Below are 12,622 nucleotides of genomic sequence, written 5' to 3'. Positions count from 1 at the left end.
AGGTGTTATCTACACACTACATGATTTAAAAAAATCCAATTTGAGTGGTAACTTTCAGGTCTTAAAAACATTGAACATACTAGTTTCTCCATGAAATGGATTGATAACTGACCATATTCACCTATTTTGCAAATTAAACACATTTTTTTTTTCCATCATCTATATGATGAGTTCCAATGAGTTTTAGCAACAAAAACAAATTTGGGGTATCCACATGTCTATCGGATGTCATAGCATCCTTGTATTAAATCTGTAAGTCCTATCATACTTGGTTTAGAAGTAAATGCAATGTGCCAAAAATGCCTCCAAAATAAACTATGCACAGGACATTACACAGAGTGGCCTGTTATTCAAGAATCTTACACCATCCTTAGTGTCTATACCTTCCTCTTTTCTGCTTGGAGTAGTTCTTCTACTGCTTTATCACTGACACAATCAGAAAGTGTACTGTGAACAGTAATAATTCATGTAAACACTCATACTGTTTCCTGCCCTTTCAGTTGGTTAAAAGGAGGACTATCTTGAGGCAAAACACACTCTTGACTTATATACAGGCAGGATCATGAGTACTGCAGCACAGTGCAGATTCTGAATCATCTGGATGACTTGGGTTTTTGTTTACGTTGGAAATATTTAAAACATACAAGCTTTTAAAGAAGATTAAGGATGGACTTTACAGGGAACTTTAAGAGAAGACAGTGCCTAAATCCTTTGAATTTCAGTGAAGGAGTCATGCCTCTTAGATACGGAGCTATTAAAAAACAACTGCATTCTGTAAGGCAAATGCGATGCAGAAGATTGATATAGCTATCTAACCTCAATAAACCATAATTTAATGGACAATTTTCTGAACACTAACTTTTCACTGACTTTAGGCTTAATCTTGTTTCTTTTAATTTTAAAAATTCAGAAGATATTTACATTCCGGACATCCTGCCAGCAACAAGTGGAATACACACAGTTACACATGTTTTTGATCAATGCAGCAAAAGATCAGAGTAATCGCTTGAAATCCTTCAATTTCACTGCCAAACAAATACTGTGAGGATTAAGCATCACAACAAGCAAGCAGAGGATGCCAATAGAGAATTTAAAATTTTTTGACACACACTATTAGGATATGTATCATAAAAATCACTGTAAGTTGCTTAACTATTCTCCTGCTTTGTCATGCTGCTTGTCTGAAACTGAGCTTTCTGGAAATAAAACAAACAAACCAACAAGAAAAAACAACCAAAGAATCCCATCTGTATCTCAGTTATTAAACAGTAATTTTTTTAAACTGTATTACCTAACAAGTTGGATTTTTAACATATTTGTGTGGAATGAAACTTCTCCTCCCCATATATTCGCTCTTTGAAATACAAAGTACTGAAAGCCAGGTATTCAATTCACTTTGACAAATAGAATACACTGGAATAACTGAAGAAACCACAGTAAAAAGTTGTAACTCTTAAAATTTAAATTTAGTTAGATTTTTTTTTTTAGATTTAGATTCTCCAGTTACAGGGCGTCACCTAAGTAACAGCAACATGTGGATAATAATTTCCTATGGCTTTAGATCTTAAAAAAAAATCATCATAGTTGTTTCTATAGTCAATACAAGTGACAACCTCTAAAAAGTTACAAGGAGCAACTTGAAAATCAGATACTGTGTATGAAGTATGAAAAAAGTCAATAAAGAGAAAGACAAAACATAGTATCTTCAGAATTATTTATCTCCAAAGTAAGAATAACTGTAAGGAATAATACCTCTTCTCCCCAGAAAAAGAGATTACTAGAACTGGACAGTAAATTCCTTATGACAGGGGCCAGAGTACAAAAGGACTGACTTAGACTTTTGTCTAATTTAAAAATATGCATGTTAAAAAATATGTCTACAATAAAAATATTTCTAAAACCCTTGCAATATCCATAGAAAAGGTCAAACATTTTTGCTCTATAAATTGGAAAGTGAACAAAGTGCACCTTTGTAAAGGTAATGTGGGAGGTGATATCACATTTCTAAGAGAATGCTTGCTGACTTTCAGTGTGGAAAAGCAACATGAAAATACAAGGAAGCTACTTGCATAAAATAGCAGTGATGCCAATTATTTTAATTATATTGTTGATGCAACAAAGCAAGAGCATATGCAAATGTGTGATTTAGTCTATTACTATATGTATCTTCTACACCAACATAAATTAAGTTTGTCTTAGCTCCTATGGTCCTTTTTCCTAGAATTACAAGCAACTCTTTCTTCTGTACACCTCAAAATACCTACTGATACGAAAGCCAAACCCTACATTCAAAATGCCATCCAACTAGGTAAGAAAGCCCAACTTAAAGCTTGTCAAAATGTTTTTATGATTAGTGATATTATTAGGAACCTAATCTTTCCACCACATAAATGCAGTGTAGATGTTCCCAAAACCCTGGAAAAAATACCTAGTTGACCGGAAATTTTCAAATTGACAGGACAAATTTCCTGACAGTAACATCAGGATTTGTTAGAAAAACTGAATGTTTGTTGATGTGTCTCTTCAGATACGTGAACAATTTGGTAGCCAAAAAAAATAATGATCTAAAATGTTTTTCCCTATTAAATTGATATTGTAAGCTTTCTTAGTGCTGAAAAATCAAGACATTAGTCATCAACTACACACGTAAGTAATCATGGGGTACAATACTTTTGAAGGCCAAACAGTATTGAAATTCACCCTGATCTACTTAGATTTATTAGATTACAGTGCATAGCTCAAAAGACTGCTTCTCATCAGTTAAGTTCCACATATGTACAGTACATTTTATATTAAAATTAGCTGGAGGGTATACTGAAATATTACACTAATTCGTGCAGAGGACCTGACGTGATGTACAATAGCCTAAAGCTAGAAGTGGAATGCTATGGGGAATGGCAAACAGGCTTTTAACAAATGACTGCTGTATTAATAATGGAAATCTAGGATACTTTTTTGTCAAATTAATTAACTGCTAAAGTAATTTGCAAGGACACATGTAATTTATATCATATATTGACTTTTGCTACTCTTAAACCGTATACTTTGGAAAAAGAATACTTCTTTTTTATACTGACAGTCTGCTTTTTTCTGTTCCCAAGCCTTACCTTAGAAAATGTGATTTTAACAGTTCACCAACCCTAAATCAAGAGGAACTAACATGCATCTGTTCAAGAGTAGTTTGCATGGCATTAGTGTTCTTGCCTATCACATGTGAAAGATTTGTTTCATCTTAAATTTCCAAGTTAAAAAATCCGTGTTTAAATTACTCTAACAACCCTAGAAACACTATGGGAATTTTACATGCTTTTGTTCTCAAAAATCATGTTCTACACATTCCAGTAGGTTTGCAACTCGCTGCGTTCCTTCGACTCACACCTTCTACTACACTAAACCCAACTGGGTAAGCAGGAAACACCCTAACATATCTGCCAAGCCACAGCTATTTAGTCTAACTTCTTAGCTTCAGTGCTAGTCAGAGGATCAGGGGTGAACTTCAGAACTATGTGGTTTCAGAAGAGAAAAGGAAAATTTTAATATTAGAATTAATAATAAAAACACATTTTTCTACATATTTCTTCTCTACGCATGCTGATGTGCCATGACACCTCTATCTCCGATTGACACAGAACATATTTATACATACCACAGTTTGGTGGTTAACTTGAATCACTTCATCCCCAGCATGGATTTTCTTGCACCGATCTGCAGGTGACTGAATTTAAAATAAAAGAGATGATCAAGAATACAGTTCTTACTGGTCATCATCTCTCTTTCAGCAGTATGTTTTCTAAGCTATGTAAATCAGGTTAGATTGATAATGACATTTTACTGTGAAATAAAGAGTTAAATAAATATTTAATAAACCAATTCATTGTTATTGGAGAAAAATAATCTGCACTATTGTATACAATACAATCAAATATAAAGAAAGGTATGAATATTTTTTTTATGAAAGGATAACCGAGTCCTAAGGATTTCTTTTAAATTCCATTCTGCCAAAAGAGTGCTTTAATCTGCCTAACATCTCTTATAGCCTTGAAAGCCAAGCTTTGGCTGAATATTAAGCCTATCAAGACTCATTGGCCGTTCTTCACAAACTAATTTCAAAACATTGCCTTTTTATTTTTCAGTGTTTTAGTATGATGCAGGGAGCTTCACTAAATGAATGTTCTTCAAAGAGAGGATTAGGTTAGGTACCAACTAGGAAGATCATGTAAGTTACAAGGTAACTTAGCTCTGGATCATTATGGTGGAAGAAATGCAAGCAGCACAAAAATCCTACAAAGATCACACTTTCAAAAAGCAAAGTATTTTCATTTTTGTCTTTTGCCTCAAAAAACGCACCTCAATGACAACACAATGCAAACATAAAAACCCACAATAAAAAAACCACAATGCTCCTCCATAAACTGACTTTCCCACAAAACTTTCCCTTCTTCTGCCTTCTATATTTACAGTAGACCAACTGTTTTCTGAGGCAAATACTCCTATGTTTAGAAGAAAATAAGTTCCTTCAGCTTTTCATAGAGTGAAAACGCTTTTATTTTTCTCTCAGTACTCTGACTGCCAGTCTATGAAGGCACTTAATCTTAAAGGTAGACGGTGAGACTGCCAATTTGAAAGAAAACAACCCAAGTTGCTCAGAAGTAGGATTCTGAAAAGTTCCTATGGATTTTACAGAAATGAACGAAATTAAATTCATTTTCAGATGAAATAACAGGCTGTCTAGAGAATATGCCCTAGGCTTGAAATGAAGACTCTTTGTATTAGCCTACATACTGTATCCCAATTCAAAATATGTCCCATAGCTTCACCACGACTCTCTAGTAGAATTGCATGTAACACATGGTCTAAGTCAAGGACAGTGTTTAAAGGGGAGATATCCAAGAGAAACACAAGGCTGAGGTCATCATTGACAACTCAGTCCTGGGAAACATTGCTCAGAACATCCTAAATCAAGCTGGACTGGTGAAAACATAATTTTACTTGCATACAGAACAGCAGCTTTGACTTTTTGGCACTACCCCAGCATTAAAGGTGTTGCCTGAGTGACTTGGAGAAAAATTTTGACACTGGTGATTATGTTGTAATAATCTGTATTTTGCCTGCCATTTCACTACTCATACTTACTCATTCATACCTCTAACAATCTTTATAATCCTCCCTTGTAATCCTGCTATTTTAGCTCAGTTGTAGTTACACCTAAGACTTTCAAAATGTAAGTGCAAGTGAATCTTGTGTAATTACCCTTGAACTCTACAATGTAAACTTGTATTAAGTTCAGCACTTGCATCTTACATCTTGACAAAACGGGTATTTTGTGTAGCAGTGCGACAAGCCAGTAAAATATGGTCTGAGAATCTTCAAATTGGAAAAGTCTATTAAAAAAAACAAAACCACCTCATTGCAATTGTGCCTTGAATACACTGCAAGGTGAGGTAAAAATCATTTATAAAGGAGTCTCAAGGTTATGGTCTTATGGAAAGTTTACAACTCTTTTTTCTTATCCCTTTTCCTCCCAAGTAATACACAGAGACCTTGCCATAAAGGAACAGTATCTTTTATCATCACTATTTAAGGAAAACAGAAGAGAATCCATAAGCTTTTTTTCACAGATGTGTCTTTAGCTTGTAATTCACTTCAACAGGGGGTTGAACAACAGAAGGAAGTACCTGTTACTGAGGATCATACGTACAAGCTATTCAGAATCTGCTTAGGATTTATTCTTCAGAATAGATACAGTTTTGTTCTGTAGGCTAAAAGTTGTCTTTGTCCTATTCCCCCTGTATACCCACAAAGTCTGAAAGACTAGTTTAGATCCCATGAAGTACATTTGCTACATGCTCAGAATAGAGAAATTGGTGCTATTTTTCTGAAAGGTTCTCTTCCCTGAGACCTAAGGGCACCCTACAAACTCAAACAGTGCACAGTAAGTGGGGATGCTGGAAGCACCCCTTCAAGGTCACACTCCTGCTGGAGATGCACTACATGCTATTACTTTGGAAAGTACTCTTTTCTAATTGGAAAACCAAATTACAAAATGACCTTATTTGAAGAATACATTTACTTTGTGATTTAAAAGAACCTCTCCAATGTGGTCTAAAAAGGCTATTTAAAAAAGCTGTAATCTTTTGCTGGACCAATATACCCATTGGATTTCTTACTTCTAAACAAAAGAGAGAAGACATGAACCCCGAAGCTCAGCTTGCTCTAATGCTACAGGACTAACAGAGAGATGCTCATATGGGGCAGTGACCTGTGAGGAAGCCTGCTCACTCACAATTCAAGTTTCAAAGCTGCTTTGAACTGCAGTGCTGATGTGCTGGGAGAGATGACTCCTAATGCTGAACAGCAAGATTCAAACTAATGGGCTTTGTAGGTGAACAAAACCACCTAAAATGGAAAACAGAAAAAGCAAAAATATGGTTTCAAAAACTACTCGGTTATACTCTGTTACATTAATGCTGCTAGCACTGCTATGCTACTGTGTTAACCAAAAGGACAAGTGCTTCTTTGTGATCTTGCAGGAAAGCCTCAGACAAAAAGTCTGCCAATGTCTGACTTGGAGGAACAGAACTGGAAAGAAAAAGGCCATAAAATTTTGTTCAAAGAAAAGAGAGTTGGATTCTTACCTTTCCTACAAGTTAAGTTGTATCACAAATAGGAACAATGTCAATACCAACAGGTCAGATTACATCTGCACCATCATGACCTTGCTCTGGCCATCCTGCTTAGACGTTTATTCTCCCATCTATCAGAATCATACCTTTTTTTTTTTGGTTTGGTTTTTTTTTTTTTTTTTTTTTGTTCTTAAAAGAAGCATCTAGCAGCTGTGTGCTGAAAAGCCAAAGACACCTTACTTTCTCTAAAGTGTTGCTCATTTTCACACACGCTTTAGCATACAGCAGTTTTTTCCCTAGATAGCAGACTGCAGTTTCTCAGTCTGCTGTGAGCACCTCCATAGTGTTAAACAGTCAGTAACAACAGCAGAAAAGTCATCACGAATGAAGCTTCCTGACGTGGCTTTAAATTATATTCATGAATCACAAAAGATAAAGAGTTTTGAGGGAATGTATTAAGATTTTATTTTTATCTTTGCCACTGGGAAATTAAATCCGATATTAGTAAGTCATGGAGAGAGATGGTTCTTGTTTTAATCTGAGAGAAATCCAACTGTAAAAACCATCCTCTTTCCTTCTTATATTTTCTAGATTAAGCTCAAGTATGGTTCTGTTGTTTTTGTTTAGTTTTACTGATTTCACTGATTATATCTGTAGCTGTAAATCTAGCTCCCTAGATTTTTCATTTCAAGGTTGAAATTCCTTATGTTTTCCTTATTCTGAGACAGGTGGCATTCACACAAGTTCTACAACAGATATTATCTATTGTCTATAACCCATGGGTGTCCTGTCAGCAGCAGAAGAAAACAGAAAGAAGAAAGGCTATCAGATGGCAGCTCCTATGAAGGTATGAAAATAATATTCCTATTTTATTTGGGATGTTAACAGAACCTCACTGCAGATGTGATGTAGCAGCTGTAAATACCGTGTAGGCAGTTTGCACTTTCCACAGTACAACACAGTAGCAGAATAAAACAAACATTTCTGACAGCTTCATTTTCAGAAAATGCCATCAAAATCTTTGAAAGGAATTGCCTAAATCATTATGGAACAGTTCAGTGTTGTTTAGTTCTTGTTCCATGTTCATTGAGGATAATGGCTAGAACATTTTCCCCATAAAATGGTCAGTTTGCTCACTTCCTAGCTTATAGCCAGATCTCTAGATATGGTGTACAAGGAAAAGAGGTTGTATTTCAAAGTAATTTCAAAAGTACTCTATTATGTTTGTGTTTTTTTGCTGTTTAATACCCTCAGTGACAACTAGTACACCGGTAATACATGTTCCTTTCTATAGGCATTATTCAGAAGTTCGTGCAGAAATGTATGGTTATTTGTCAATGTGGAGGGATGTCCCCATTTCCATGCATTTATTTATTGCAAAGTAAAGCTTGATAGATGGAAAAATATAAAAGCTGTTTGTATAAAACTGCAGCAAACTCCAGCATATCAGCCTACACATAATAAAGACATTTATCTTTTATTCACAGAACAAGGCAGCTCCAAGACAGTTACATCCTATCTTGATCAACTGCAGAATTTTAGATGTCTTGCAAGAACAAATCAAAACTGATTCTCTTGGTCGTCAACTGGAAACAACTCTTTCAATTCTGAGGTAAACAAGCACAAGCGTTTCTGCTGTCCAACATGCTATTGGTCCTCAACAGCCAGCTAGCACACTTTTGCAAGCAAAATGTAGTCTATAGCAAAGGGAAAGCATAAACCACAGGTAAGGTCAAAAAGGCTTCCAGGCCTGAACATTAACAATACTTACATTTTCTGTTGTTCCAGTAATTACATGGAGACCATCATATGTTGATTTAATGTACATACCCTAAGAAAAAGACATCATGGGAAAGAATTTTTAAAGTGTTTCACAAACCAACACCATCCAAACATAACTTGCACATCTCTAAAAGAAAAGACCTTTTTAAAAAAAAAAAAAAGAAAAAAAAATATTTGTGGACTTTTAATATATGCCATGAGGAACTTGTCTCTGGATAGGAAAGTGTTTTTTGACACACTTCAAGAACAACAAATTAGTCTGGCCCTAATTAGCGATAGCAAACTAAATCTTTGACCACAGTCATCTCCATAAATACTCCCCAGTTTTTCCAATACTACAAATATAACTTCAGCTACAAATACAACAACACCTGATTACAAAAAAAATACTAGAATAACTCATAGCCTTAGAGTGATCCATTTTGCTTTAGCAGGTAGAGAAGGCTTTAAAAGATCTGGAGTCTCTGGTAGGCAATGCTGCAAACATAACTTTCAAACTGATAAACCAATGCTCTGAAAAGAGCCTGCAAAATGTCTCTAAGACTTTGATAGTCTCACTCATCTCAGTGAACAGTTCGGCTGTAAAACTCAGTGACAGAAACTTAAACATCGACTTCTTTAGCTATTTCACTTCTTTCCAAAAAATACATAAATGGAGGGTTAGCCTATGAACAGACAGAAGCTCCTGCATGGGTAGTCTGAGACAGTGCCTCAAATCCTTTTTTTTCATCAAGTCATAATTCAAGCATTTTAAAGCATCCACTAAGACATCAAGAGAAGGAAAAAGGAGAAATAGTTGGCATACCCTGAGTTCAACAACTTCTGAGGACTCTCCTTCCCACAACCAATTTACAGAAAGGTAAATATAGAGGGCTTGAGTACACATTCTCTCCACAACCTACTTTTTCTTCTTTCAACCAGAGTGCCCAAAATAGTCTGTCCCCACTTGAACAGAGTGCACTCATTGGTGATTAAGTGTGGTAAAGAGGCAAAGAAGATCTATCAGTTTGGACTAATCTAATTTGGGACCAAAACTCACAGACATTTTGGTAGTAGGAAGAAGAAAGCACCCCCCACTTAAAAGAAGATGATATCCCTAGTAAAAAAAAAGGGACTTCATGAGTTTCTCAGGAGAGGGGTCTCAAAACTAAACTCTTATTTTGCTCTGCAAAATACACAGCAGTAACGGCATCAAATACAACTGTCATGTTAGGCTGCCCCAGCTAGTACAGGACAAAGCAAGAATTTGCTTGTTATTACACAGATAGAAGCCCTTGGCATCATCCTTCAACTCCCAACTCCTCTACAAACCTTCAGCAATTTTTCCATTGACTGGCTCCACATACACAGTTTCCCACTTAACCTAGTTATATCAAATATAGAAAGGCAATTTCTTATACATTTATCCTCACAACACCCCTGTGAGGTAGGGAAACACTAACATGCATTTTACAGACAGGGTAACGAGCCACACAAGAAGCTGAGATATGTTGGTATCCATTATTTGGTATACATACCTACGCTCAAACCACCAAAAATCAGGGCCTAAATCCCTCTCAGGTCACCCAAGTGACCTGACCATACAACCTGACATCGCAAGAGGTAAAATCACAGTGAATTCATGGTGACAGAACTATGAGCCAGGTCCGCACACAGCAATTTCTGAAGAAATCATGTCTTTGCTTTTATTGACAGTGTATTACTGCTTTCAACTTAAAATATCAGGGTGAAAGCTGAGGATAGTCTCATGCTTGATGATTACACAGTGTTTAGTTTTGTGCAAAGTATTACTCTGAAGGATACTAATGTCATACAAGTGTGCTATCACAGTGGAGTACAATCTGCATCCAATCTAGTCTTTTCTACAGATTTAAAAGACTTTGAAATAGCAATAGGAAAGAAAGAGCTTTTGCAGAATTTTCTTTGAAGGCTAAGATCAGGATTATGCACACATTAGGAAAAAGTGGGAAGAGTGAAGTGGCAAAACGCCCACCACCACTCCCACCCCAATTGTATTTATTTCACATGTGTAAAATTCATAAATGCTACACTAGTACCATGACATATTGATTTTGCAAGAGCCAACATAATCCTGCTTACAAAGCAGCTTTTAAATGGGGAGAGGCAACGTTCTGCAACAGGAAGATGAGCTACCTTTTCACCCATGTTCCTCCACTTTTTAAGTGAACAATATATGGGAAACAGTACAGAGAATAGAATGTTCCCAGCTTACATTGTTTGATCTGGAATGGACATAAGAATACCACAGATATTTAGAAGCTTTCCCCTCTGCCTTCTTGTGGCTGCACAGTATCAACAGTACTTTTTAGTGGTCAAGAATACAGGGGGGATTAGTGTGTGTGCTGTTCACTTGTACTGAAACAAATTGGCAGATACACATCTTAGGTATTCAACGATAATGCCATGGTCCCTATGAATTTACAAGAACAAGATAGGTGGAACAAAAGGAAAGATAATTAAAAACAACCATAAGGTAACCACCCTCCTAACCAAGATCAAATGTATGCCTAGATTAAAGATAGGATAACTCTTGCTTAATTCAGTAAGAGATTTTCCTGATAAGTTTTGCGTAGAAGTCTAATTTCAAACCAATCATTAAATTTTATCTTGGTGTGAACTATTATTCAGTTAAGGATTAGAAAAGAGAGAGACCTCTTGCATTTTTTCTGATATACTTTTAACATATTTTATGCAATGCTGGATGGAAAAGAAGATACCAATACCATTTATCACACACACATAACTGAACTTTTACTTCCACTGTGAAACCGTCTTAATGGAGTTCCCCCAAATTTTCATGTGCCTCCTTAAGCTCAAACAGTTCCCAGAATCTCTTTATAAATTTTTCCCAGCCCCTCCAGCATTTAAAACTAAAAAACTCAGGAGAAATATTAGGAACACTATTACACTGGATTCCTAGAAAATTCTTTTGAGATAGGGAGTCAGCAGTACACCTTTAATCAGCTGCCACACCCTGCTGTATCTGCAGCTTGTATTCTATTGCATGATATTTTTTACATGACAGGCTCATTTTGTGTTTGACTGAGCAAGCAAACAGGAACCTAGAACAATTGTTCTAATGTCCTAGTGAATTCACCTTTGCATTTGAATCTTGCAAGCCAGGTGAATAGCTGCAACCTGAAACCGTATCACAGTACCTAAAATGACTAGTATTAAAATGATAATATGAACAGAAAAAGATAGAAACTCAAGATTAACCCTTGCCACAGTTCTCTAATATTCTGTTCTATGTTAAAACTAAGCATAAAATAGAAACAGACTGTTGAAGAAAAACTTCCAAGGAAAACTTGGTTACCTGCTTTTGTCTATCAAAAGGAAAAGATGTACAGTATTGTGCTTCTTTGCTAATACATTCACTGTTTTCAGCCAAGCACTAATGTTTTTAAGTCTGTTTCATGGCAAAATATACTACTTAAGCTACTCATTCTTGTCTCTTTCTAGAATATCAGTAGTGTAAAAACATGTAAAATTCAATTCTGCTTACTGATAGAGATGGAACAACTTTCAAGTCTTCAGAAAAAAAAAACCCCACCAACAAAAAGGATCATGGAGAATTCTGGTTACTGCAAAGCTGACCATTCATCCATTTTAGTCCTTTAAAAATAATTTTCTACCCTGAAAACCCCCTTTTCACCCTTACATCACAGCCACTGCTGGCCCTATCTCTTCTACAGCAACACTCATTGAAGAACACATGTATGCAGGCAGTCACATAACCACACCTTGGCAACAGACCCGAGATAGAGATAAAAAAAAAAAAAAACCCCAAAAATGCAAAAATAAAAAAGCAATACCAAAACCCACCCGTAACATCGCTTTACCGAGTAACAAGAGTTTCCCTACATCACACCCTAACAACATTTTCTGCTTGCCAGGTTACTTGGTCTGGTTTTCTAATAAGTGTTAGATAGTTTTAATATATGTAAGACATTTAAAATACTGTGACACATTTACCTGTTACTTCTGCATTAAGGTATTAGTCTGACAATTTACATTTACCTCTGACTGATACTTACGTTTCCACAAGATCAAACATAGTGAAGGAACTATTTGCGCTGATCAGTACATTCTGATAGTGCTCCAGGCTGTTTCAAGTTGTAAAAACGCCAACCATTTTCTTAATTCCATCATATATTTACCATATAACTTTAGGGAAATAGCACTCTTTTCCAAAC

General features: G+C 35.9%; 1 protein-coding gene across 7 annotated transcripts in view; it reads right to left on the bottom strand.

Moving 5' to 3' along the window:
• Positions 1 to 12,622, bottom strand: part of CNKSR2 (connector enhancer of kinase suppressor of Ras 2) — a 212,526-nt gene that overhangs the window by 110,427 nt on the left and 89,477 nt on the right. For 5 of the 7 annotated variants that reach the window (XM_061364565.1, XM_061364567.1, XM_061364563.1 and 2 more), the window contains exons 7-8: positions 8,395 to 8,454; positions 3,647 to 3,715 (exon numbers count right to left, since the gene is read on the bottom strand). The exons of 1 other annotated variant lie outside the window; for it this stretch is intronic. In XM_061364565.1, the coding sequence (XP_061220549.1) occupies positions 3,647 to 3,715; positions 8,395 to 8,454 (129 nt within the window). The remainder of the gene's footprint in view (positions 1 to 3,646; positions 3,716 to 8,394; positions 8,455 to 12,622) is intronic. One more of the 7 variants, XM_061364564.1, reaches the window with a different exon arrangement.

The sequence above is a fragment of the Neopsephotus bourkii genome, unplaced genomic scaffold (assembly GCF_033783945.1).
Source record: "Neopsephotus bourkii isolate Nb327-2 ecotype Australia unplaced genomic scaffold, CSIRO-AGI_Nbou_v1 NB_1234, whole genome shotgun sequence".
Classification (NCBI taxonomy): Eukaryota; Metazoa; Chordata; class Aves; order Psittaciformes; family Psittacidae; genus Neopsephotus; species Neopsephotus bourkii.
This window is presented reverse-complemented; position numbering and strand designations above follow the sequence as displayed.